Source organism: Macaca nemestrina, chromosome 6, assembly GCF_043159975.1.
Source record: "Macaca nemestrina isolate mMacNem1 chromosome 6, mMacNem.hap1, whole genome shotgun sequence".
Classification (NCBI taxonomy): Eukaryota; Metazoa; Chordata; class Mammalia; order Primates; family Cercopithecidae; genus Macaca; species Macaca nemestrina.
In genome coordinates, this window is record NC_092130.1 from 143,897,863 (window position 1) to 143,924,567 (window position 26,705).

A 26,705-nucleotide genomic window follows, 5' to 3' on the forward strand; every position below is an offset into this window, starting at 1 on the left:
TTTCTTCTTTATTAGTCTTGCTAGCGGTCTGTCAATTTTGTTGATCTTTTCAAAAAACCAACTCCTGGATTCATTGATTTTTTGGAGGGTTTTTTGTGTCTCTATCTCCTTCAGTTCTGCTCTGATCTTAGTTATTTCTTGCCTTCTGCTAGCTTTTGAATGCGTTTGCTCTTGCTTCTCTAGTTCTTTTAATTGTGATGTGAGAGTGTCAATTTTAGATCTTTCCTGCTTTCTCTTGGCATTTAGTGCTATAAATTTCCCTCTACACACTGCTTTAAATGTGTCCCAGAGATTCTGGTATGTTGTATCTTTGTTCTCATTGGTTTCAAAGAACATCTTTATTTCTGCCTTCATTTCGTTATGTACCCAGTAGTCATTCAGGAGCGGGTTGTTCAGTTTCCATGTAGTTGAGCGGTTTTGATTGAGTTTCTTAGTCCTGAGTTCTAGTTTGATTGCACTGTGGTCTGAGAGACAGTTTGTTATAATTTCTGTTCTTGTACATTTGCTGAGGAGTGCTTTACTTCCAATTATGTGGTCAATTTTGGAATAAGTGCGATGTGGTGCTGAGAAGAATGTATATTCTGTTGATTTGGGGTGGAGAGTTCTATAGATGTCTATTAGGTCTGCTTGCTGCAGAGATGAGTTCAATTCCTGGATATCCTTGTTAACTTTCTGTCTCGTTGATCTGTCTAATGTTGACAGTGGAGTGTTGAAGTCTCCCATTATTATTGTATGGGAGTCTAAGTCTCTTTATAAGTCTCTAAGGACTTGCTCAATGAATCTGGGTGCTCCTGTATTGGGTGCATATATATTTAGGATAGTTAGCTCTTCCTGTTGAATTGATCCCTTTACCATTAGGTAATGGCCTTCTTTGTCTCTTTTGATCTTTGATGGTTTAAAGTCTGTTTTATCAGAGACTAGTATTGCAACCCCTGCTTTTTTTTGGTTCTCCATTTGCTTGGTAAATCTTCCTCCATCCCTTTATTTTGAGCCTATGTATGTCTCTGCATGTGAGATGGGTCTCCTGAATACAGCAGACTGATGGGTCTTGACCCTTTATCCAGTTTGCCAGTCTGTGTCTTTTAATTGGAGCATTTAGTCCATTTACATTTAAGGTTAATATTGTTATGTGTGAACTTGATCCTGCCATTATGATATTAAATGGTTATTTTGCTCGTTAGTTGATGCAGTTTCTTCCTAGCCTCGATGGTCTTTACATTTTGGCATGTTTTTGCAATGGCTGGTACCGGTTGTTCCTTTCCATGTTTAGTGCTTCCTTCAGGGTCTCTTGTAAGGCAGGCCTAGTGGTGACAAAATCTCTAAGCATTTGCTTATCTGCAAAGGATTTTATTTCTCCTTCACTTATGAAACTTAGTTTGGCTGGATATGAAATTCTGGGTTGAAAATTCTTTTCTTTAAGAATGTTGAATATTGGCCCCCCTCTCTTCTGGCTTGTAGAGTTTCTGCCGAGAGATCTGCTGTTAGTCTGATGGGCTTCCCTTTGTGGGTAACCCGACCTTTCTCTCTGGCTGCCCTTAAGATTTTTTCCTTCATTTCAACTTTGGTGAATCTGGCAATTATGTGTCTTGGAGTTGCTCTTCTCGAGGAGTATCTTTGTGGCGTTCTCTGTATTTCCTGGATTTGAATATTGGCCTGCCCTACTAGGTTGGGGAAGTTCTCCTGGATGATATCCTGAAGAGTGTTTTCCAACTTGGTTCCATTTTCCCCCTCACTTTCAGGCACCCCAATCAGACGTAGATTTGGTCTTTTTACATAATCCCATACTTCTTGCAGGCTTTGTTCATTTCTTTTTCTTCTTTTTTCTTTTGGTTTCTCTTCTCGCTTCATTTCATTCATTTGATCCTCAATCGCTGATACTCTTTCTTCCAGTTGATCGAGTCGGTTACTGAAGCTTGTGCATTTGTCACGTATTTCTCGTGTCATGGTTTTCATCTCTTTCATTTCGTTTATGACCTTCTCTGCATTAATTACTCTAGGTATCAATTCTTCCACTTTGTTTCCAAGATTTTTAGTTTCTTTGCGCTGGGTACGTAATTCCTCCTTTAGCTCTGAGAAGTTTGATGGACTGAAGCCTTCTTCTCTCATCTCATCAAAGTCATTCTCCGTCCAGCTTTGATCCGTTGCTGGCGATGAACTGCGCTCCTTTGCCAGGGGAGATGCGCTCTTATTTTTTGAATTTCCAGCTTTTCTGCCCTGCTTTTTCCCCATCTTTGTGCTTTTATCTGCCTCTGGTCTTTGATGATGGTGACGTACTGATGGGGTTTTGGTGTGGGTGTCCTTCCTGTTTGATAGTTTTCCTTCTAACAGTCAGGGCCCTCAGCTATAGGTCTGTTGGAGATTGCTTGAGATCCACTCCAGACCCTGTCTGCCTGGGTATCAGCAGCAGAGGCTGCAGAAGATAGAATATTGCTGAACAGCGAGTGTACCTGTCTGATTCTTGCTTTGGAAGCTTCCTCTCAGGGGTGTACTCCACCCTGTGAGGTATGGGGTGTCAGACTGCCCCTAGTGGGGGATGTCTCCCAGTTAGGCTACTCAGGGGTCAGGGACCCACTTGAGCAGGCAGTCTGTCCCTTCTCAGATCTCAGCCTCCGTGTTGGGAGATCCACTGCTCTCTTCAAAGCTGTCAGACAGAGTCGTTTGCGTCTGCAGAGGTTTCTGCTGCTTTTGTTGTTGTTTAGCTGTGCCCTGTCCCCAGAGGTGGAGTCTACAGAGACAGGCAGGTTTCCTTGAGGTGCCGTGAGCTCCACCCAGTTCGAGCTTCCCAGCGGCTTTGTTTACCTACTTAAGCCTCAGCAATGGTGGGCGCCCCTCCCCCAGCCTGGCTGCTGCCTTGCGGTGAGATCGCAGACTGCTGTGCTAGCAATGAGGGAGGCTCCATGGGCGTGGGACCCTCCCGGCCAGGTGTGGGATATAATCTCCTGGTGTGCCCGTTTGCTTTAAGCGCAGTATTGGGGTGGGAGTTACCCAATTTTCCAGGTGTTGTGTGTCTCAGTTCCCCTGGCTAGGAAAAGGGATTCCCTTCCCCCTTGCGCTTCCCAGGTGAGGCGATGCCTCGCCCTGCTTCAGCTCTCGCTGGTCGGGCTGCAGCAGCTGACCAGCACCGATTGTCTGGCACTCCCTAATGAGATGAACCCAGTACCTCAGTTGAAAATGCAGAAATCACCGGTCTTCTGTGTCACTCGCGCTGGGAGTTGGAGACTGGAGCTGTTCCTATTCAGCCATCTTGCTCCGCCCCTCAATATGTTGTTTTAAATGATCTGAAAACTCTTCCACAATAAATACATAGATAAAATGTGTTTCTAGAGAAAATACAAAAAATACCACTTAAAGGCCAGGCTTTAAAGAAAGTAAGGGGAATTGCCAGAGGTCAGAAACAAAAAGCAAATAAAAACTCAAAGCGTTCCATTTCTTTCTCTTTAGTTGCTCTTGAATGAATTCCATTCCATTAAAGAGAAATAGAAACAGGCCCATTCAAATATCTGTACATGAAGCCAGGCTCAGTGGCTCACGCCTGTAATCTCAATGCTTTGGGAGGCTAAGGCCAGTAGATCACTTGAGCCCAGGAGTTCGAGACCAGCTTGGGCAATATGACAAAACCCTGTCTCTACAGAAAATACAAAAATTAGCCAGGCATGATGGTACACGCCTGTAGTTCCCAGCTACTTGGGAAGCTAACTAAGGTGGGAGAATCACTTGAGCCTAGGAGGTCAAGTCTGCAGTGAGCCATGATTGTGTCACTGCACTCCAACCTCGGTGACATAGTGAGATCCTTGTGTCAAAAAATGAAACAAAACAAATATCCATACATGAATGTTTATAGCAACTTTTTCATAATAGCCAAAATTTGGAAACACCTCAAATGTTTGTCAACTGGTGGATGGATAAGCAAATTCAAATATATCTTTGAAATGGAATAACAAATAATGAAGAGGAACAAATTACTGATAACATATGACAACATAGATGAATCACAGAACCGTCATGGTAAGAAGTCCTGAAAGAAGTCAGAAACGAAGACTACATACCGTATGATTCCATTTCTGTGGCATTCTATAAAAAACAAAACCACAGGAGCAGAAAACAGATCGGGGTTGCCTGAGAGTAAAAGGGGAATTGACTACAAAGAAGCATAAGATAACTTTTTGGAGTGATGGAAATGTTATTACAAGCCAGTATAGATTTGTTTAATTTTATTGAACTGTATACTTTAAAAAGGATGAATATAGAATGTAAATTATGTCTCAACCTGATTTGAAACCAAAAACTTCAATAGATGGTTAAAGTTACTAGACCAATTTAGGAGCAGATTTGTGAACTGGAAAAGATGAATCTGAGCTATATTTATGTATCTATATATCTATAAAATATATAAAGAAATAAAGATAAATATATACAAAATAGATAGGGACATAGATTTGAAAAATATGAAAGAGAAGCTTTGTAGAACACACAGAACAGAAAGACAACGTATATTTAATTGAAATCCCAGTATGTCCACACCAAATGCTGGATAGTGGCTACCTAAGTTAAATATAGCAAAAATGTTCCTATCAGACAAGGATGAGAAGTCAGCACATAAGTGTTTGACATACTCTATACTTTCATATATTCTGTATTTTACAGTATGCTTAAAATATGTCATAGTAGAAAAATCCCTGAGTTTCCAGTCCTACCACCACATCTCCCTGCATTTTGCCTTCTGGGACATGCCCACATATGTATAGATATTCGCATAGTTGAAGCCATAATATATGCATGACTATTTTGTGTTTTCCTGTTTCTTTCATAAGTCATTTTTATTAACTTATTGTTACAAAAGTACTATCATGTACTATTAAGAAAAGGAGGCCGGGCGCGGTGGCTCAAGCCTGTAATCCCAGCACTTTGGGAGGCCGAGACGGGCGAATCACGAGTTCAGGAGATCGAGACCATCCTGGCTAACACGGTGAAATCCCGTCTCTACTAAAATACAAAAAAAATTAGCCGGGCGAGGTGGCGGGCGCCTGTACTCCCAGCTACTCGGGAGGCTGAGGCAGGAGAATGGCGTGAACCCGGGAGGCGGGGCTTGCAGTGAGCTGAGATCCGGCCACTGCACTCCAGCCTGGGCAACAGAGCCAGACTCCGTCTCAAAAAAAAAAAAAAAAAAAAGAAAAGGAAAAATGGCCAGGCACGGTGGCTCATGCCTGTAATCCCAGGACTTTGGGAGGCTGGATGGATCACCTGAGATCAGGGGTTCGAGACCAGCCTGGCCAACATGGTGAAACCTCATCTCTACTAAAAATACGAAAGTTAGCCTGCATGGTGGGTGCCTGTAATCGCAGCTACTCAGGAGGCTTAGGTGGGAGAATTGGTAGAACCTGGGAGGCAGAGGTTGCAGTGAGCCGAGATCCTGCCACTGCACTTCACACTCCAGCCTGGGTGACAGAGTGACTCCAGCCTGGGTGACAGAGTGAGACTCCGTCTCAAAAAAATAAATAAATAAAAGGAAAAAGTTACTCTCACATAATCTTGTATATTATTTTGGTGTCTTTCTTGACATTCTTTTCCCATTAATATTTTTCAATTATTTTTGACTCAGAACTACATCCTAAGAATATTTTTATTGTATAGTTGTTTCTATAATATCTTGTATAAAAATGTCTCATGTTCTTATCTATAAAGTAACAAGATAGTTTGTAATTTCTGTCTGTAAGTTTGGATGTTTGTATGTCAACCAATATGTTCATTCTTGACAATGAATGTTTTTAGATTTGAAATTTTTTGCTACAAAATGGATAAGAAGTTTAATACAAACTTTAACTATTTTACCAAATTTTTGTATTTAATAGATCCCATTGAAGAGGAAGATGCAAATCTGCTATTTGGTTCAGTACAAGAAGTACTGAAAGCATCAGTTATGGCTGATGCAGATATTCTTTCGGAGACATTTCAACTTCTGATAGACTCTGCCAAGGACTTCAGTAAAAGACTGTGGGGCTTAGTGCCATTTGGCTTGTATCTTCCAGCTCCTCCCTTGTACTGTCCCCAGCCAGCTATTCTTAGTGAAGTAAGCTTATAGCATTAACTTTTTCATTAATTTAAAGTTGATTTTGTCGAGTTTTTAAAATAATTAACTTGATAATAATCATCAGGTTAAAAATTCAAGCTCTAAAGACAAACTTAGATCCCAGCTTTGCTGTTCACTAATTGTATAATCTTAGGGAGTGTACCAAACTACTGTTTAAGTTTCCTTATCTGTAAAATGCAGATGATAATACTACCTCTCATGGCATTTTTGTGAGGATTGAGATATCCTGTAAAATCTGCTAGCTCAGGACCTGGGACATATAGTAATTATTCAATAAATGTTAAAATTATTGTAACAATAGGGTGGGTGTGGTGGCTTATGCCTGTGATCCCAGCACTTTGGGAGGCAGAGTCAGGCAGATCACCTGAGGTCTGGAGTTTGAGACCAGCCTGACCAACATGGAGAAGCCCCGTCTCTACTAATTAGCCAGGCATGATGGTACACGCCTGTAGTTCCCAGCTACTTGGGAAGCTAACTAAGGTGGGAGAATCACTTGAGCCTAGGATTTTGTATTTTAAATACAAAATTAACTGGATGTGGTGGCGCATGCCTGTAAACTCAGCTACTTGGGAGGCTGAGGCAGGAGAATCGCTTGAACCCAGGAGTCAGAGGCTGCGGTGAGCTGAGATTATGCCATTGCACTCCAGCCTGGGCAACAAGAACGAAACTCCGTCTCAAAAAAATTATTTTAACAATATAGCACAATCTTAATATCCAGACTTTTAAAAATTAGGCATTTGTTTAGGGTAACAAATGAAATAATGAGTGTCAGAATTAGAAGCCATACATTATTTCAGTCTCTTATTTATCTCTTTGTGTTTGCCTTTTTTGAAAGACTCGGCTGGGCATAGTGGCTCATACCTGTAATCCCAGAACTTGGGAGGCCAAGGCGGGAAGATTGCTTGAGTCAAGGAGTTTGAGACCAGCCTAGGCAACATGGTGAAACCCTGTCTCTATAAAACATACAAAAATTAGCTGGACATCATGGCATGCACCGGTAGTCTCAGCTACTCAGTAGGCTGAGGTGGGAGGATGACTTGAGCCCAGGAGGCCGAGGTTGCAGTGAGTTGAAATCGCACCACTGCACTCCAGCCTGGGTGACAGAGCAAAACTCTCTCTCAAAAAAGAAAAGAAAGAACTTATTTTTGACTTTGGTTTAAAAGGTTTTTTTTTTTTTTTTCCTGCACTATTCAATTGATAGTTCTATATTATAAATACTATATTCCTCTCAGAAACTTTTTCTCTGCTCTTATTAAAAAATCATCACATTATAATTAGCTGGTTTTAAGATTTAAAATGTTATTGTAAATTACATTTGGATTTTTAAGTATTTGATTAACACTTTGAAGTAGTTCTGGGTATTATTTTTTTACTACCTCCTGTTTCAATATTGGCAACTTCTACCTCTAGTTTTTAATTTCTCATTTGTTCTGTTTGGTTATATTTCAATAGTCTAAAACATTTTACTTGTTGATTTTACAAATGGAAGGAATGAAAAGTCCATGGCATTTCTCAATAATTCATCTTTCCTCTTGCATCTGAGTCTTTAGTCTTTTTGGTTTAGAAATGTGAAATGACATTTAAAGTTTTTTGGATAGTCTATGCAGATAATAGTTCGAGTAGTTTGAGTGGTTACTATCTTAGTAGTGCTTCATTTTACTCTTTTTTATTAAAGCAATTCTCCTTGGTAAGATTTCTTCTAAATGTCACTATGTATCAGTTAGAACCCCTTGTGTTGCAAGTAATAGAACACTTGGTCAAAATGGTTTAAACAATAAAGGCATTTATTGGCTCACATAATGAAGAAGCCTAGTGGTAGGGCAGGTTTCTGATTTAGTTATGTTACCAAAGACTTGGGCTCTGTCTTTCGCTCTAGTTTGTTTTTTGAGGTGTCATCTTCACCTGAAGACTAGCTCCCCTTGTGGGAGCAGGATGGCCGCTAACGGCTTCTAACGATGCCTTGTCCATGTCCATGGGCACAGGGATTGAGACAAAGAAAAGTGGCAAAATTATTTCTGTCCCAGCATTCCAAGCAGGAGGATTGAGATTCACTCTTATTGAGACTGGCTTAGGTCACATGCCTGTCCTTCAAACAGTCACTCTGGCTAGGCTTAACACAGGGTACTGCTTGGCCCGTGAATAGAGCCTTCTTTGAGGTGGGATGAGCTTTCCCTCAATCGTATGAGCCGTGTAGGAGATGGGCAGATACTCAAAAACTGAGTACTGTAAAGAAGTGGGCAGGGAAGAACGATGTTGGGGAAGCAGATGTTTACAATGCTCACATTATCTCATTATCTGGGAAAATAATCTTTAGCTACTGGTTTGAATAGCATTTATTCAACAAACATTTATTGGTTCCTACTATGTATCAGACTTGAGTGCATACACTGTGGCCATACGTAGACAAATGGCAAGGCCCTTCCTTCCTCTTGGGAGTTCTGAGTACAGTGAGATACAGGTATAAATTGATATGTAATTAATTGGTGAAAGCTACAGTAGAAGTGTGAACAAAGTGCTCTTGTAGCACAGAGGGATGGGCTTCACAGAGGAAGTGACATTGAAATATAAGTAGGATTCTTCTCAGCAGAGGAAGAGAAAAGGGATTCTGCTTAGATGGACCTCTCTAACATTCCACCAATGGAGTCTGGAGTGGCGGGCTTTAACTGTTCTAGGGTAAGACTGGGAACAAGGGTCAGCTTATCCCTTTACGTTGAGGGGAGATAAACTTTTCTTGATTCTAGAAATAGCCATAGTTGAAATCTCAGAGCCTGTGCCTCAGAATTTCCTTTATAAATCTCCAGGAACATTCTAGTTTGAGAAGCAGTGAGCATCATTAGCCTATCATTTTTTTTTTCTTTTTTTTGAGACAGGGTGCTACTGTGTGGCCCAGGTTTGAGTACAGTGATGCAATCTTGGCTCACTTCAGCCTTCAACTCCTGAGCTTAAGCAATCCTCCTGCTTCGGCCTTCCAAAGTGCTGGAATTACAGACGTGAGCCACTGTGCCCAGCCTCATCAGCCTATCTTTATTTTTACTTTACCATTCTAAATTTTCTCATTACTGGCCACTAAAATGGATTGTTTTATTTTCCTCAGGAAGATGGTGGTGATGATCTTTTAAAAGCTGAAAAAAATAATCGCCAGAAGGTATCTGGAATCCTTCAGCGTGTTCTCCTGCTTTTCCGGGCGGCTCGATGTTCTTTTCCTGTGGCACAGTGGTATATCTTGCAGTTGAGGTGGGCAAGAAAAGTCATGCAGAAGGTATGGAAATATCTTAAGTCATTTACGTGCTGTGTTAACTGAAATATACTAATATTTATATTATTGTTTTTATAATTGTTACATTTTCCCAAGGAGTCGTGCCCTATAAATCCATAAATTTCAGGTTTATTCATAAACAAACTAAACAGACCAGATTCTTCCTGTTGAAAGGTAAGGACTCTGAACTGGGTCTGTAGCTTAGCTCCACCCTGTCTGGCAAAAGATAGTGTAATCTAGTCCGTGAATTCCAGGGAATTACAGTTACTTTTTTCCAACTCCCCCATCATTTCATTAAAGATTGAAACTCAGTCCAGGGCTTTCTTCCAGTTTTCCTTGAGGTGTTGTCTGCGTTCTGTGGGGGCTTCTGTGGGTTCAGAGAATGGAAAGTTATAGTTCATTCTCGTCTGTTTCCATCCAGTAGCCTCCACTAGTCAGGGACTCCCCCTTGCTATTTTCTGAGATGTGCAATTCAGTTTGATTCCCAGGTGTTCATCCCCTCCTATACTGACTTTAGCTGAGCTGTCACTTCATTCTTATCAGATTTCCAGCCAGCTAGGACACCTGGTAGGTCTCTTTATCCAGCTCTAAGTCCTTTATATGCCTGCTGTTTCTCTCGAAAATGTGGAAATAAATTTCATCATCTCCAAATGTGTTTAATTCAGCCTAAAAACAATATAATTATTTTTAGTAGGAACCTTTGGAGAGACTTTGAGAAGTTATCTAAAAGTATTTTTGAAAATTACCCTTTTTTAGAGAAAAAGAAAGTTTGTGAAATTTGGATATAGTTTCTATAAAAATATAAATTAAAACTGTACTCATTTTATATTTTGGCATCACAATGGAAACTGAAAGTAGATAGTGGTTGGTTGCCAGGGGTTAGGGAGAGGAGGAAGTGGACAGTGACTGCTTTTGTTTTTCTTTTTGGGGTGATGAAAATGACCTGGAACTGGCCGGGTGTGGTGGCTCACACCTGTAATCCCAGCACTTTGGGAGCCCGAGGCGGGTGGATCACAAGGTCGAGAGATCAAGACCATCCTGGCCCACATGGTGAAACCCTGTCTCTACTAAAAATACAAAAATTAGCCAGGCGTGGTGGTGGGCATCTGTAATCCCAGCTACTTGGGAGGCTGAGGCAGGAGAATCGCTTGAACTAGGGAGGCAGAGGTTGCAGTGAGCCGAGATCGTGCCACTGCACTCCAGCCCTGGTGACAGAGTGAGACTCTGTCTCAAAAAAAAAAAAAGAGGGCCGGGTGTGGTGGCTCATGCCTGTAATCCCAGCGCTTTGGGAGGCCGAGGTGAGTGGATCACAGGTCAGGAGATTGAGACCATCCTGGCTAGCGTGGTGAAACCCCGTCTCTACTAAAAATACAAAAAATTAGCTGGGTGTGGTGGTGGGCACCTGTAGTCCCAGCTACTCGGGAGGCTGAGGCAGGAGAATGGCGTGAACCCAGGAGGCGGAGCTTGCAGTGCCACCGCACTCTAGCCTGGGTGGCAGAGCGAGACTCTGTCTCAAAAAAAAAAAAGAAAATGACCTGGAATTAGACAGTGTTGATGGTTGCCTAACTTTGTGAGTATACTAAAAACCACTAATTGTACACTTTTAAAAGATGACTTTGATGTTATGTGAGTTATAGCTCAATTAAAAAATGGTGCTGAAACAAAGATTCTGAACCATATTACTTTTCTCCCTAACAAATTAACACAAATTTAGCAGCTTAAAATAGCACCCATTTAATATCCCACAGGTTCTGTGCATCAGAACCACCACAGGGTGGTTCAGCTAGGTCTCTGCTTAGAGTCTCACAAGGCCAATCAAGGTGGCAGCGGGGCTACATTCCTTTCTAGAGGTGCTAGGGGAACATCTGTTTCCAGGCGCATTCAGATTGTTTGAGAATTCAGTTGCATGTGGCTGTAGAACTGAGGTCCCCCATTTCTTTGCTGGCTCATGCTCGCTCTCTCTCTCTCTCTACCTCTTAGTACCATCCTGGTAGTAAATGCCATTAATGTATTTGACAAGAAGTCTGTCATTAGCATGCTTCCCTAGAGATTTGATTAGATTGTGTCTTTCTGGAAGTGACTAGCAGGAGAAAATCAATTGCAAGCCTTCTGTTAATGCTTCTTTCCCAGGTTTAAGTCTCTTAGAGCCCTTTCCTGAAACGTGGAAATAAATTTTATCATCTCCAAATATATTTAAATCAGACTGTTATCTGTAGAAGCTCCCTCTCTTTTTATTCTTGATTAAAAAAAAAAAAAAAACTAGGTAATTTTTCCTGCACCATATTCTACATTTATCTGATCATTTCTTCATTTAATGTGGTTTACCTTGTTTCTCTTTCTTTTTTTTCCCCCCTGTAACCCGGTCATTAATCTGTGCTCATTGAGGCAGAGAGGTTTAAATAGATTGAGGTTCAAATTTTCTTTTTTTTTTTTTTTCTTTTTTGAGACAGCATCTCACTCTGTTGCCCAGGCTGGGTGCAGTGGCATGGTCTTGGCTCACTGCAACCTCCGGCCCCCGGGTTTAAGCGATTCTCCTGCCTCAGCCTCCTGAGTAACTGGGACTACAGGCGCCTGCCACCTCGCCCAACTGATTTTTGTGTTTTTAGTAGAGATGAGGTTTCACCATGTTGGCTGGGCTGGTCTCAAACTTCTGACCTCAAGTGATCTGCCCACCTCAGCCTCCCTAAAGTGCTGGGATTACAGGCGTGATCCACCGCACTTCGCCACAAATTTTTTTAGAAATGAATCTTTCATAAGTATTGTGCGCTTCTCTGTTGCACGTGGCACATGTGTTTGCTTATTTTACTTTTAGGGATGGGGAGATAGAGTTTGGATCATGTCACACCCTCTATCACGTATCCCCGTCAACCCATCAGCTTTTTACTCTGTTAGCGTTTACTAATGATCCTTGCCTAGAGTCATTATTGGGGTTGCCAAATGGTGTCTTTCTAATTCTGCCATTTATAGATTAGTTTTGTTAAAAGTTATGTATGTAGGCATAAACTTTTTGTATTTGTTTTAGTTACTGTACACAGCTTTATTTGGGATAAGGTTAAGATTCTTGTATTTCTTTATTTTCTTTGCTATGCCAGTGAGGAAAGCCAGGGACAAATAGCATTAAATTCTTCTTATACAGGCAAAATTGTGACAAGAGCGTGCAAATGATTTACTTAGAACCTTTTTTTTTTTTTTTTGAGATAACAAGCTAGTGACTTTCCTGAATTAAATTTGTAAGTTTCTGAAAATGTAGCTGATTTCATGTGCTGTGTTTTCCGTGTGGTTCATCTTACCTGCCTGATTCTTTTATAGTTTCTTTAAAAGTGATTTATAGTGCTGGTAATTAACATATTTGCTTATTCTTTACTTTTAGATTCGAATGAAAGGATCCCTTCCTTCACTGAGTCCTTTTCCTCAGTCATTACTTAATTACTGTAAAGGAGGTATCGTATTCTTTAGACCTGGAGCAGCTGGAGACCATAAACTTGATGAAGTTTCCATTAGAGCAATAGGTTTGTCCAAATGAACTACTTGCTTAGACATTAGGCCTAAGTATGAATAATGGTATGAATTTTTCATTTGATTTGGGAAAGTATTGACTCTTCAAAGTACAGTATGCTCTATGATATTTTACTTTGTGTTCACAAGTAAATATTGTACTTTAACAGCTATGTGTATACATATATGATATATATGATAGTAAGTCAGAAATTTATTATATAAACAAACTGTGATACCTGTTACCTTATGTCATGCTTCATTATTAAACTAAATTTTTTTGTTTGTTTTGTTTTTGTTTGTTTTTTGAGATAGAGTCTTGCGCTGTTGCCCAGGCTGGAGTGCAGTGGCATGATCTTGGCTCACTGCAAGCTCCGCCTCCCAGGTTCATGCCATTCTCCTGCCTCAGCCTTCCGAGTAGCTGGGACTACAGGTGCCTGTCACCACGCCCGGCTAATTTTTTGTATTTTTAGTAGAGGTGGGGTTTCACTGTGTTAGCTAGGATGGTCTTGATCTCCTGACCTCGTGATCTGCCCACTTCGGCCTCCCAAAGTGCTGGGATTACAGGTGTGAGCCACCGTGCCCGGCCCTTTTTTTTTTAAAAAAAAAAAAACAGAATCTGGCTCTGTTGCCCGGTCTGGAGTGCAGTGGTATGATCTCAACTCACTGCAACACACCTCCTGGGCTCAACCCATCCTCCTGCCTCAGCCTCCTGAGTAGCTGGGATGACAAGTGCACACCACCACGCCCAGCTAATTTTTGTATTTTTAATAGAGGCAGGGTTTTGCCATGTTGCCCAGGCTGATCTTGAATTCTTCAGCTCAAGCAGTCTACCTGCCTTGGCCTCCCAAAGTGTTGGGATTGCAGGCATGGGTCATTGTGCCTGACCTAAATTAATTTCTTAATTCATGGTCTATGTCCAGTTATTTGTGTAACAAGTTTAAAAAGAAGTAAAACTTTAGATATCATTTCACTCTTTTCTCCTTAATCATTCCTTAATCCTAATCAGTTCTATTTATATTAAGCCCTGATCTTATCTTTAGACTTTGATTAAAATGTTTACTTTAAAGCTGGGCACAGTGGTGTAATCCCAGGTACTTGGGAGGCTGAGGTGGGAGGTTGCTTGAGCCTGGGAGTTTGAGGCTCTTGTGTGCAATGATTGTACCTGTGAATAGCCACTGCACTCCAGCCTGGGGAACATAGTGAGACCCTGTCCCGAAAAAAAAAAAAAGTTTATTCTTTTTTTTTTTTTTTTGACATGGAGTCTAGCTCTGTCGCCCAGGCTGGAGTGCAGTGGCGCGATCTCCACTCACTGCAAGCTCTGCCTCCTGGGTTCACGCCATTCTCCTGCCTCAGCCTCCCGAGTAGCTGAGACTACAGGCGCCCGCCACCATGACCGGCAATTTTTTTGTATTTTTTTAGTAGAGATGGAATTTCACCATGTTAGCCAGGATGGTCTTGATCTCCTGACCTTGTGATCCGCCCACCTCAGCCTCCCAGAGTACTGGGATTATAGGCGTGAGTGAAAAAAAAGTTTATTCTTAACTCACTCACCCTTAGTATAATCTTACATGTCCTGGGGCTCAGATTGTCTGTTTTTCCAACTGAAATGGCATTGAAATGCTTCTTGATTGCTTCTCTCACCTGTCATGAGCTTAGTTTCATAGACTCTTCATTCACCGTTACAAAAGAGCCAGGCAGGTGTCATTTGGAAAAGTATATACAATCTCATTTCATTTCTTAAAAATCCAGGTCTGTAAGAAGTGAGTTAAATTCACAACAATCCCAGTTAAAAGATATTTGCTCATAAATAGGGACATAGTCCTTTGAAGTGACTTAAAAATTTGAACATATATTTTTAATATTTTCATTTTGATCCTGAGTTTTATTTAATTATTCTTTTGTTTGATTTGGTCTCTTGATCGTTGAGAAGTGATTCGTCTAGATTAAAAAGGTTCCTTTCAGGCTGGGCGCGGGGGCTCACGCCTGTAATCCCAGCACTTTTGGAGGACAAGTCGGTCGGATCACAACGTCAGGAGTTCGAGACCAGCCTGGCCAGCATGGTAAAACCCTGTCTCTACTAAAAGATAAAAAAAATTAGCCAGACGTGGTGGTGTGTACCTGTAATCCTAGCTAATTGGGAAGCTGAGGCAGGAGAATCACTTGAACCTGGGAGATGGAGGTTGAAGTGAGCCAAGATTGCACCATTGCGCTCCAGCCTGGGCAACAGGACGAGACTCCGTCTCAAAAAAAAAAAAAAGATTCCTTTCTGGCCAGGTGCAGTGGCTTATGCCTGTAATCTCAGTACTTTGGGAGGCCAAGGCAGGAGGATTCCTTGTGTCCAGGATTTCTAGGCTGCAGTGAGCTATGATCTTGCTACTGATTTCCAGCCTGGGCGGCAGAGCGAGACCCTGTTTCTTTAAAAAAAAAAAAAAAAAAAAAAAGCCTGGGCGCTGTGGCTCAAGCCTGTAATCCCAGCACTTTGGGAGGCCAAGACGGGCGGATCATGAGGTCAGGAGATCGAGACCATCCTGGCTAACACGGTGAAACCCCGTCTCTACTAAAAAATACAAAAAACTAGCCGGGCGAGGTGGCAGGCACCTGTAGTCCCAGCTACTCGGGAGGCTGAGGCAGGAGAATGGTGTAAACCTGGGAGGCAGAGCTTGCAGTCAGCTGAGATCTGGCCATTGCACTCCAGCCTGGGCGACAGAGCAAGACTCCGTCTCAAAAAAAAAAAAAAATTAAATTAAATTAAAAAATAAAAAATAAAACGAGGTTTGTTGCCTAGTTTGTTACCTAAAATAGTAGATGTTAACTTTGAATTTTATTATTTATTTTTGAGATGGAGTCTCATTCTGTCACTCCGCCTGGAGTGCAGTGGCATAATCTCGGCTCACTGTAACCTCCACCTCCTGCGTTCAAGTGATTCAGCCTTCCGAGTACCTGGGGCTACAGATGCCCGCTCCTGCGCCTGGCTGATTTTTGTATTTTTAGTAGACATGGGGTTTTGCCATGTTGACTAGGCCAGTCTTGAACTCCTGACCTCAGGTAATCCACCTGCCTCAGCCTCTGAAAGTGCTGGGATTACAGGTGTGAGCTACCGTGCCTGGCCCAGGATTTCACACTGTTTTGAAGATTTTTTTTTATTACGGAAAATTTAAACCAAAGTAGAGATTTATAAGCACTCGAGTACCTCTCACCCACTTACAACAATTGTCAATGCCTCAAAGAAGATCTGAGTATATCATAAGTATGATAAGTAGTTCAGTATATGTAGTGAACAGATGAGGTTTTGTTGTTGTTGTTGTTGTTGTTGTTGTTGTTGTTTGAGACGGAATCTTGCTCTGTCGCCCAGGCTGGAGTTCAATGGCATGGCACAATCTCAGCTCACCACAACCTCTGCCTCTGGGTTCAAGCAGTTCTCCTGGCTCAGTCTCCTGAGTAGTTGGGATTACAGATGCGGGCCACCACACCCAGCTAATTTTTGTATTTTTTAGTAGGGTGGAGTTTCACCATGTTGGTCAGGCTGGTCTTGAATTCCTGACCTCGTGATCCGCCCGCCTCGGCCTCCAAAAGTGCTGGGATTACAGGCATGAGCCACCGTGCCTGGCCCAGATGAGGTAGTTTTTAAAACCATAATTCTATTATCATGACTGACAAAACGGACAATAAATCTTTAATATCATATATAGTCAGGCCTGCTTAGTGATAGGGATATGTCCTAAGAAATGTGTCATTAGACAATTTTGTTGTGTGATCATAGGGTATACTTAGACAAAAATAGCCTAGTACACACTGAGGCTATGTGATATGGCCTTCTGCTGCTAGGCCGCAAACCTGTACAAAAGGATTGCTTGAGCCTAGGAGTTCAAGGCTATTGTGTGCAATGATTGAACCTGTGAATAGCCACTGCACTCCAGCCTAGGCAACATAGTGAGACCCTGTCTCTAAAAAGAAGTGTTGCCATATTGAATACTGCAGTACTGAATACAGAATGTGACTACACTGAATACTGTAGGCAGTTTTAACACAATGGTAAGTATTTATATATATAAACATATCTAAACATTGAAAACGTACAGTAAAAATACAGTATAAAAGATTTTAAAAAATGGTAAGTGTGGGGCACTTACCATGAATGGAGCTTACAGGACTGGAAGTTTTTGCCCCAGGGGAGTCACTGAGTGGGTGGTGAGTTGATTTGAAGGCCTCGGACATTACTATACACTGCTGTAGACTTTATAAACACTGTACACTTAGGCTATACTAAATTTATTAAAAGTATTTTTTCCTCCATAATAAATTAACCATAGCTTATTGTAATGTTTTTATTTTATGAACTTAAAAAAATTAAAACCTTTTTGACTCTTGTAATCACACTTGGCTTAAGAGACATACAGTGGCATAATCATAGCTCACTGCAACCTCAAAGTCCTAAGCTCAAAGGATTCTCCAACCTCAGCCCCTGAGTACTGGGACTACAGGCATGAGCCACTGTACCAGCTAATTTATTTTTTAGTTTTTGTAGAGATGGAGTCTCTGTTACCCAGACTGGAGTGCAGTGGTGCCATCTTGGCTCACTGCAGCCTCTGCCTCCTGGGTTCAGGCATTTTTCCTGCCTCAGCCTCCTGAGTAGCTGGCACAACAGGCGTGTACCACCATACCTGATTAATTTTTGTATTTTTAGTAGAGATGGAGTTTCACCACATTGCCCAGGCTGGTCTTGCCCTCCTGAGCTCAAGCAATCCGCCTGCCTCTGCCTCCCAAAGTGCTGGGTTTACAAGTGTGAGCAACTGCGCCTGGCCTAATTTTTTTTATTTATAAAATGGAGACGTGGTCTTACTATGTTGCCCAGGCTGGTCTCAAACTCCTGGCCTCAATCGATCCTCCCACCTCAGCTTGCCAGAGTGCTAGGATTACAGGTGTGAGCTACTGCGCTTGGCCAAGATTTTTTCTATTGAAAAATTTGAAGTTTATTTTTTACTCTTTAAATTTTTTTTTTTCTTTAAACTAAGACACAACATATACATTAGTCTAGGCCTACATAGGGTCAGGATCATCAATATCTCTGTCCTTCACCTCCTGTTCTCCTGAAAGGTCTTCAGGGGCAATACCATGCTTGGAGCTGTCATCTCTTACAACAATGCCTTCTTCTGGAATAACTCCTGAAGGACCTGCCTGAGGCTGTTTTACAGTTATTTTTTTTAATAAGTAGGAGTATACTCTAAAATAACGATAAAAAACGTGGTATAGTAAATACATAAACCAGTAACAGTTGTTTATTATTATCAAGTATTATGTACTGTATATAATTGTATGGGCTAGATTTTATATGACTGGCAGTGCAGTAGGTGTGTTTACACAATTGTCACCATAAACACCTGAGTAATGTATGGACTATGATGTCATGATGTCTCTAGGTCACAGAAATTTTTCAGCTCCATTATAATCTTATGGGCACACCATGGTATATGCAGTCTGTCGTTAACCTGAATGCCATTATGTGGCATCTGACTATATTATCTATCCCATGTTTAAATTTACTTGATAATCTCAAATATGTCTTTTCTATAGTTTTTTAAAAAATCTCTATCCAATCAAGGTCCGCCACACATTGCATTTTGGTTGATATATAAATCTTTCTCTTTTTATGGTGTGATCACAGCTCTCTGCAGCCTTGACCTCCCAGGTTCAAGTGATCCTTCTACCTCAGCCTCCTGAGTAGCTGGGACTACAGGTGTACACCACCAGGCCTGGTTAATTTTTTTTTTTTTTTCATTTTTTCATAGAGACAGGGCTTCACTTTGTTGCCCAAGCTGGTCTCAAACTCCTGGGCTCAAGCAATCCTTCCTTGACCTCCCAAAGTGCTGGGATTACAGGCAAGAGCTACCATGCCTGGCCTATAAGTCTGTCTTAATCTATAAAAGTTTCCTTGCGCCCATTCTTTTTCATGCCCTTTATTTATTGCGGAAACTAGATCATTTGTCTGGTAGAACCTGTTCTATTCTGGTTTCAGTTGATTACATCTTTTTGGTATTCAAACATTTCTGACCATGATTTAAAGTAAGTGCAGATTTTACAGCAAGGTTATACATGCACACACCCATATGAAGTTGGAATGAAAATTTAATGAACTACCTTTACTCTTACTGTGTGCAGTGCACTCTTCTTTTCTTTTCTTTTTCTTTTTTTTTTTTTTGGAGGCAGAGTCTCAGCCTGTCACCCAGGATGGAGTGCAATGGTGTGATCTTGGCTCACTGCAATCTCCACCTCCCTGGTTCAAGTGATTCTCCTGCCTCAGCCTTTCAAGTAGCTGGGATTACAGGTGCACACCACCATGCCCAGCTAATTTTTGTATTTTTAGTAGAGACAGGGTTTCACTAGGTTGACCAGGCTGGTCTCGAACTCCTGACCTCAGGTGATACACCCACCTCGTCCTCCCAAAGTGCTGGGATTACAGGCGTGAGCCACTGCGCCCGGCCGCAATGCACTCTTGATATATTCTATTGTATTCTATTTTTAAAAGATGATTGAGACTCACTGTATTCATTTTATAGCCTAGTAATTAATAATAGGTTGTAATCGACACTCTGACAAACACAGATAAGGAGTGTTTTTAGATGAGTCGCTGTTTAGTATGCTGCTGCACTGTATCTTGCTAGTTCTTGGCCTTAGTTCTATCCCAGCTTGCGTGTGAAATATGAAATAATGAAACACATCTGTTAGTAATGATGCCTTTCTCAAAAGATTGGGCCATGCTCCCCTGGCAGAATCTATGAGAATCTGATGTGTGGGGTGGGCTGTAGTGTGAAAATGCTCACTGGAGACCCCAATAGTCCCCCTGGGGCCGTGTACCCACCATCCTCTCTCACTATTGGGATGAATAGAATGTGTAGAAGACCTGCTTTCTCCTCACTTTCTATAATGTCAAACTGTTCTTTTTGACTTTGTAATATTTATTTTAAAAACATACTAAATAACTCCCTAAAGAAAATGAACATACTGACTACTAATATAAAAGTCAGTTTATTGTAAAAATAAGGCTTATTTAAAAAATTAAGGCATAGGCTGGGTGCGGTGGCTTATACCTGTAATCCAAGGCAGGTGGATTACCTGAAGTCAGGAGTTGGAGACCAGCCTGGCCACATGGTGAAACCCTGTCTCTACTAAAAATACAAAATTAGCCAGGTATGGTGGCACATGCCTGTAGTCCCAGCTATTTTGGAGTCTGAGACCGGAGAATTGCTTGAACCTGGGAGGTGGAGGCTGCATAGAGCCAAGATCATGCCACTGCACTCCAGCCTGGGCAAGACAGAGCAAGACTCCGTCTCAAAAATAATAATAATAAGTAAAAAATAAATAAAAATAAATAAGGCATAAATGAATGACTGTTAAATTTTAGAGTATTATCTTTCTTTCTCCAGAGGAAAAGTTCCTGTATTTTTCTTTTTCCAGAGACGGTCTTGCTGTTGTGCTGCTAGAAACAAGCGGGTGCAAGTGTCTTTTTCATATAATGATTTCTTTTCCTCTGGGTAGATACCCAGTAGTGGGACTGTTTGGATCAAATGGTGGATCTACTTTTAGTTTTTTAAGGAATCTTCACACTGTTTTCCGTAGTGGTTGTACTAGTTTACGTTTTCACCAGCAGTGTAAAAGTGTTTCCTTTTCACCACGTCCATACCAACATGGAGGCTGGTCTCAAACTCCTCGGCTCAAACGATCCTCCCACTTCAGGTTTCCAAGTAGCTGGGAGACAAAGTCTTGCTCTGTCTACAAAGCCTACATCACACCATTGAAAAGGTCCTATTAACCATAGAACAGTAGGGTAGAGAGATGGTTTTCACTTAATTGGTCACATGTTAACTATAATAGAAATTTAAGATTAGCAGAAGAGTGAAAACTAGTTTTGATAGCTGGATTGTGAGCCCGTGCATTGTTTATAGTATGGAACACTGTATCGGCAATAAGAAGACTCAGTATATGAAAAGCACATGAAAAGATATCTAAGATATAGTAGGTGAAAAAAAAGCTAGTTGCAAAGCAGCAAACATAGTATGATTTTATATATCTTTGTGTACTTGTATTGCTTCTAATAAATTATTTACTATTAGAAATTATTTTTAGTATTAAAAATGTTTAAACATAAATAAATATCAATAAGTGACTTTTAAGTCAGTCTCCATGATTTTTAGTTAAGGATTTTTATATACATTTACAATGCATGTGTTCATTTTATAATTAATGAAATAAAGACCTTTACTTTGAAAAAAATGACCAGCAGAGATGGAGTTGTTATAATATTAATGTACATACTCATATAATTTTCTTTCATATCTGTGTTCCTGCTTTAGGTTGCTTCAGGGAACTTTGTGCTCTGTGTTGGATGCTGCATGTCCGTGATAAGTTATCCCTTAGTTGCAGGCAATATCAGAAAGCAAGAGAAAATGTAAAGGGAGAAAAGGTATTTACCAGGGCAAAAATAAGAAAAATGAACACATATTACTTGGGAAATTATTGTTTAAAAGAAGATTTTATTATTTGCAGCAAAACTTTCTTTTGAACTCATTCTGGTCTACCATCTAAACTAAAAAAGAAATGAATGTTTTTCAATATCCTTTTAGGACCTTGAAGTGGAGTTTGATTCTTGTATGATTGAGCACTGTCTTAGTGCAGTGGAATGGGCTTATAGAATGCTGCCTTTCTCTCGGTTCTTTAATATGGAAGAACTTATTCAGGATATAATTTTGAGCCTTATTGGAGAACTGCCACCAATCAGAAAGGTAATGTGCTTGTAGGTGAAAGTAAACTACATCAGAATCAGGGACTTTAAAAGATTTTTATTTAATTTTAATTAAGGACGATATTGCCTTTCTTTGGCTTATTTCACTTAGCATAATATCTTCTGGGTTCAGAAAGATAAATACTGTAGGATCTCATTTATGTGTGGAATATAAAAATTTTAAACTCACAGAAGCAGAGAGTGAAATGGTGGTTGCCAGAGGTTGGGGATGTAGTGGAAATGGGGAGATCTTGGTCAAAGGGTACAACCTTTCAGTTATAAGATGAATTAAGTTCTAGGGATCCAATGTACAATGTAGTGACTATAGTTAATCGTAGTGTATTGTTTACCTGAAATTTGATAAGGGAGGATATTACAATAGTAACTGTGTGTATTGATGGATGTGCTAATTAATTTGACTGTGGAAATCAGCACAGAATGTATACGTATATTAAATCATCACATCGTACACCTTGAATATACATGTTTTGTCAATTACGTGTTTTAAAATAAAAAAGTAAGTTGATACAAAACTCCTATTAGCAGACTCATGCTCAGGGAGAGGCTGTGATCTGACCTCAAAAGATTAGTAAGAAATATGCATTTATATTTTTAGTTAAAATAAAATATTTGTGGAATGGAAGAAAAAAGAATGTTGTTTCTCATAAAACTTAAAAAAATTTTTTTCTGAAGGTAGCAGAAATTTTCGTGAAAGCATTTCCCTATCCTGAGGATGTGAGGGTTCCTTTAAGAGACAAATATCACTCTCTTCACCAGAGACTCAGACACTGTGTTGTGAAAGGTATTATTTGTTGTTTCTCAGATAGCTAATAGATAAATTGCGGAAGATTCCCTTTTTGTTTTGAAAATATTTATTTACTGTTGCTTATGTGTCTATGTATTTCTGCCTCTTCCTCAAGATAGGAGTATGAGAAGGTAGAAACATTTCTCCATTGCAGAAAGACTAATCTCTTGCTTTGGAACCAGATGGAGCTGACTGTGGCTCATGGCTCTGTCAGTCAGTAACTGTGTGACTTTAGGCAAGTTGCTCAGTCTCTCTGAGCCTCATATCTTTATTTGTAAAGTGGGCATAGTATTACCTGCTTTATGATGTATATTCAGAGAGGATTAAATAACATAATATAAAATGAGCATATAGTACTTTGTATATTGCAAGTGTTTGTTGAAAACAAGTAACTTTCCTTTCCCTTTATGGTTATTTATGCTTCTAATTTTGTTCTTCAAAATTAGAATACACACATTTCTTATTGGGGTAAAACACATATAATATAAAATTTACCATTTTAATCATTTAAAATATACAATTCATTGACATTAAGTACATTTACAACGTTGTGGAATTTTTAAAGAATTAAAATTACCCTGCTTTTTAGAACTATAATTCAGTATTTAAGTCCAGGTATGTCCAGTGATTTTGTATTATTCTATTAGTATATTGTATTTGTGATTTGTCTTTTTCTTAATACTTTTTTTGACATCCTTTAAAATATTCTGTTTATATATTAAATAATGTTTTAAAATTTTTCTATAGATAGCCTTGAAAACCTTCCCTTGCTATTGTTTCCTATTACTTGTAGTAAGAAAAATGTTCTTGATTTTTTTGACTAGAATTATACTCATTTTCTCTTATTCTCTACTATGTGAGAATGGAAAAAACATTGGTTATTCTTTTTATTAAATATAATTATCCTTCTGAGTTTTAAAACAGTTAAATCACTTAAAGTTTTTTTTTCCAGGGCATACTGTTTCTTCTGAGGTCTAGGTTCTATCTCTTTTATTGTGTTCTTTAATGGACCTTCTTTAGCTTCTGCAGCTCTACTTTAAAATACCTTTCCAGTAAATACTGAAGAAAACACGACCTATAAGAATGTGGAAATAAGTCATGAGTTAGGTTTCTTGTCCCCAGGAGGGACCAGAGTTGGGTCTCCGTATGTCTCAAATTGAAACATTTTAATGAACACTAAGACTTTTTATTCTTTTCTTTCCAGGTCCCCAGACTGAGGAAATGATGTCTGTTGTCATGCATTCTATCCAGAAAGTGAGGGTGAAAGCTCTAAAACGTGTACAGAGAAATATAGGCTCTTTTGAATTGAATATATGGGAACCAATTGAAGAAGAGAAACCAGATGAGGCTCCAGGTTTTGACAGATTTTCCCTGGGGACTAGTTTGAGCAGAAGTACACTCACAGAACTTGGGAATTCTATGGTTCACAGTGATGCAGATACGGCAGATACATTCTCTGAAGCTTTGTCGGTTGAAGAAAAAAGTAGGATAAATATCTATCAAAGGTACAATTGAGATCTTTTAATAACAGGCATTCACTTCCTTTGAAAAGTAGCTTTCAGGCATCTGATGAGCTGATTTCTGGTCCCAGCAACCCTCACAGATTGCACTATTAATAATATGAATGATAAGTGCCACCCCCTCCACTCATAAGAATATTAGGAGTATAAAATGAGACTGTACATTCGAAAACTTACTTTAAGTATTATTGATATATGAAATAATTTTGCCATCTGAAATTATAAAATCAGAGGAGTAGATGAAATTCTACGCTTCACTGGAGGACTTTCAGTTTTTTAAAGTTATCTTTAGACTTAAATAGTTTTGGGTTACTGAGTTAGCCATATTATTTTTAAGGAAAATTTTTCCTTAAATTTCCTTAATATTTTTAAGGGAAATATTTCAGGGAAGGAAATTGCCTCAAGCAGAAGGGATGGGATGCTTTCAGCCCAAGTGGCCAATACCTGTTCTCTTACTGAGGGAACTAAGGATCTGTGTTCTGCCCTAAGAACCACGCTAAGAAGAAACATTTAAAAGGAATTGTGGTTGGGCAGTTAAGGTATCTGCCTATCTGGTTTCATAGCAGCTAAAAGTGTTTAGAAAAAGTTCCTAATTTTGTGTGGTAAAACAAAAAAGGACAGTCTTGCTTGTTACACATGGTATTAGGGGAGCTGAGCGGGCAGATGCAAGAAAAGAAATCCTAAATTTTGTTGTGTATCAGTGGCTTGGAGTTTTTGTTGACTTTGTATTCCTAAAATCTGACCCATTAGAGGACTATTTCTTTTTTTTACCCACAGAAAAATCATTCATGTTCTTTTATAGTGAAATTTCTGTGGACACATTTTAATCTCTTCTAATACAAATTTTCCCTTTTGATATTAATTTTTTTTTATCTCGTAGAAATGTTCCACTCTTGAAAACACTTAGAAATCATTTAGTCCCACTCCCTCATTTGAAATATATGTAATCAAGGCACACAAAATATACATGACTTAATCATTGGAGAGAATTTTTCATGTCAATTCTAATATCAGTTTTAGTGATTAAATGATCTTTAATTCTGTCTTATTTTATTTTATTTTTTTGCTGTAGAAATGCCCCAAATCACATGGAATTAACATCGATTGGTAAGCTCACTGATAAAAAGAAAATGTGTAATCAGAAGGAAAATCCTACAAAGAAAGAAGATCATGAAAAGTTATCACAAAATACACTTCCTGTAATAGGTGTTTGGGAATTTGAACGTGACGATGATGAATATATTAAATTCCTTGATCTCTTTTTGAGTTACATTCTTGAAAGAGACCTACCTTATTCCAGGGATGCTGGAATTCCATTTCTAACCAGTTTTTCTGGAACGCTTAGAGAACATGAACTTAATTCTTTACTTTTTGATGTACACACAACATTAAAACGACGTCAGAGCAAAACTAAAAGCCAGAATGTGTTTAGAGCTGGTTCTTGCTTTGTTGTTGCTCCTGAGTCCTATGAATCAGAAAAATCATCCTCTTTAAATGATGAATATGGCATGCATTTAGAAAACCAGGAACTTTCATCATCGGTACTGGTTAATCAAGGGATCAAACCTTTTTTAGAATATTCTTTGAATGAAGTCAATAAGAATGAACGAATGAGTGGATTATTTGGTTTAAAACAAAAGTCAATTTACAAAATACAAGATGACACTAGAGAAAAATGTCTAATCCAGAGATCATCAAACAACATTTTTTGGACTCCCAAGTCCATTAAAACTAGAAGATGTATTTTCAAAGCTATTCAGTGCAATGATATTAACCCTCAAGAAGATCTTCCTTTAGCACTAAACACATTTGGCAGTATAGGAAGACTGCTGGAATGGATGATAAGGTGGTCTAATAGAAGACTACTCTGTGATTCTGGTATAACTGAGTCGTCCTCTGAGTACAGTCCAGTAATTCGTGTAAAGACCTCTACAGCTGCCATTCTTACATCATTATGGCTTTTGGAACAACCCTATTTTGCTGCATATAAGGCAAAAAATGCCATTATTCAGGTAAGCATATCAATTGTTCATTACATACAAACGAGAATTCTCATTTTAGATTAAAACTATGTTTACATTTCCCATCTATTAAAGAATCATTAAATAATAGAAAATTAATGACAATGTTGATTATAATCAGTATCTCCTATTTTTTTCTTCTAGTGGTTCCTTTAATTCTTAACAATAGTTAAAGTGAACGTGCTTTTCAGAGAGGCTGTGAGGTTTTGAAGTTTTGTGTGTATTTATAAAAAAGAAAAAGGGGAAGGAGATAATTTTAGTGATATTACAAGTGGTATTACAGTTATATTATTTCTCTCTTCGGTTTCAGGTTTTGGTTCAGATGAAGGACTAGGTAGCTCTCTAGTTTTAATTACTGATGTCTCATCAAGTCCATTAGTGGATTGTTTTTCTTATACTCTCAGGCCAGAAGAGGTTGAAGAATCAAACCCAGAAAGGCAGATGGGAGTCAGTAGAGGAGTTAGTGTTTAATTAACTATTCTTTCTTCCCTAGTCAATGGCAAGTGCCTTTATTCCAAAGTAGTTTATTCTAGGCTGAAGGATGTGAATACGCGCGCGCGCGTGTGTGTGTGTGTGTGTGTGTGTGTGTATGTGAATTTGTTTTATTTTTTTACTTATTTATTTTTTGAGACAGTCTTGCTTTTTTTTTTTTTTTTTTTTTTTTGAGATGGAGTCTCACTCTGTCACCCAGGCTGGAGTGCAGTAGCATGATCTCAGCTCACTGCAACCTCTGCCTCCTGA

The 26,705-nt window shown here is 39.5% G+C and overlaps 1 protein-coding gene across 10 annotated transcripts in view; it reads left to right on the forward strand.

Annotated features, from left to right (window-relative positions):
* CPLANE1 (ciliogenesis and planar polarity effector complex subunit 1) overlaps positions 1-26,705 on the forward strand; it is a 162,316-nt gene that overhangs the window by 52,648 nt on the left and 82,963 nt on the right. For all 10 annotated transcript variants that reach the window (XM_071099011.1, XM_071099010.1, XM_071099002.1 and 7 more), the window contains 8 exons: positions 5,850-6,067; positions 9,183-9,347; positions 12,715-12,853; positions 21,191-21,300; positions 21,461-21,619; positions 22,312-22,420; positions 23,628-23,928; positions 25,016-25,955. In XM_071099011.1, the coding sequence (XP_070955112.1) occupies positions 5,850-6,067; positions 9,183-9,347; positions 12,715-12,853; positions 21,191-21,300; positions 21,461-21,619; positions 22,312-22,420; positions 23,628-23,928; positions 25,016-25,955 (2,141 nt within the window). The remainder of the gene's footprint in view (positions 1-5,849; positions 6,068-9,182; positions 9,348-12,714; positions 12,854-21,190; positions 21,301-21,460; positions 21,620-22,311; positions 22,421-23,627; positions 23,929-25,015; positions 25,956-26,705) is intronic.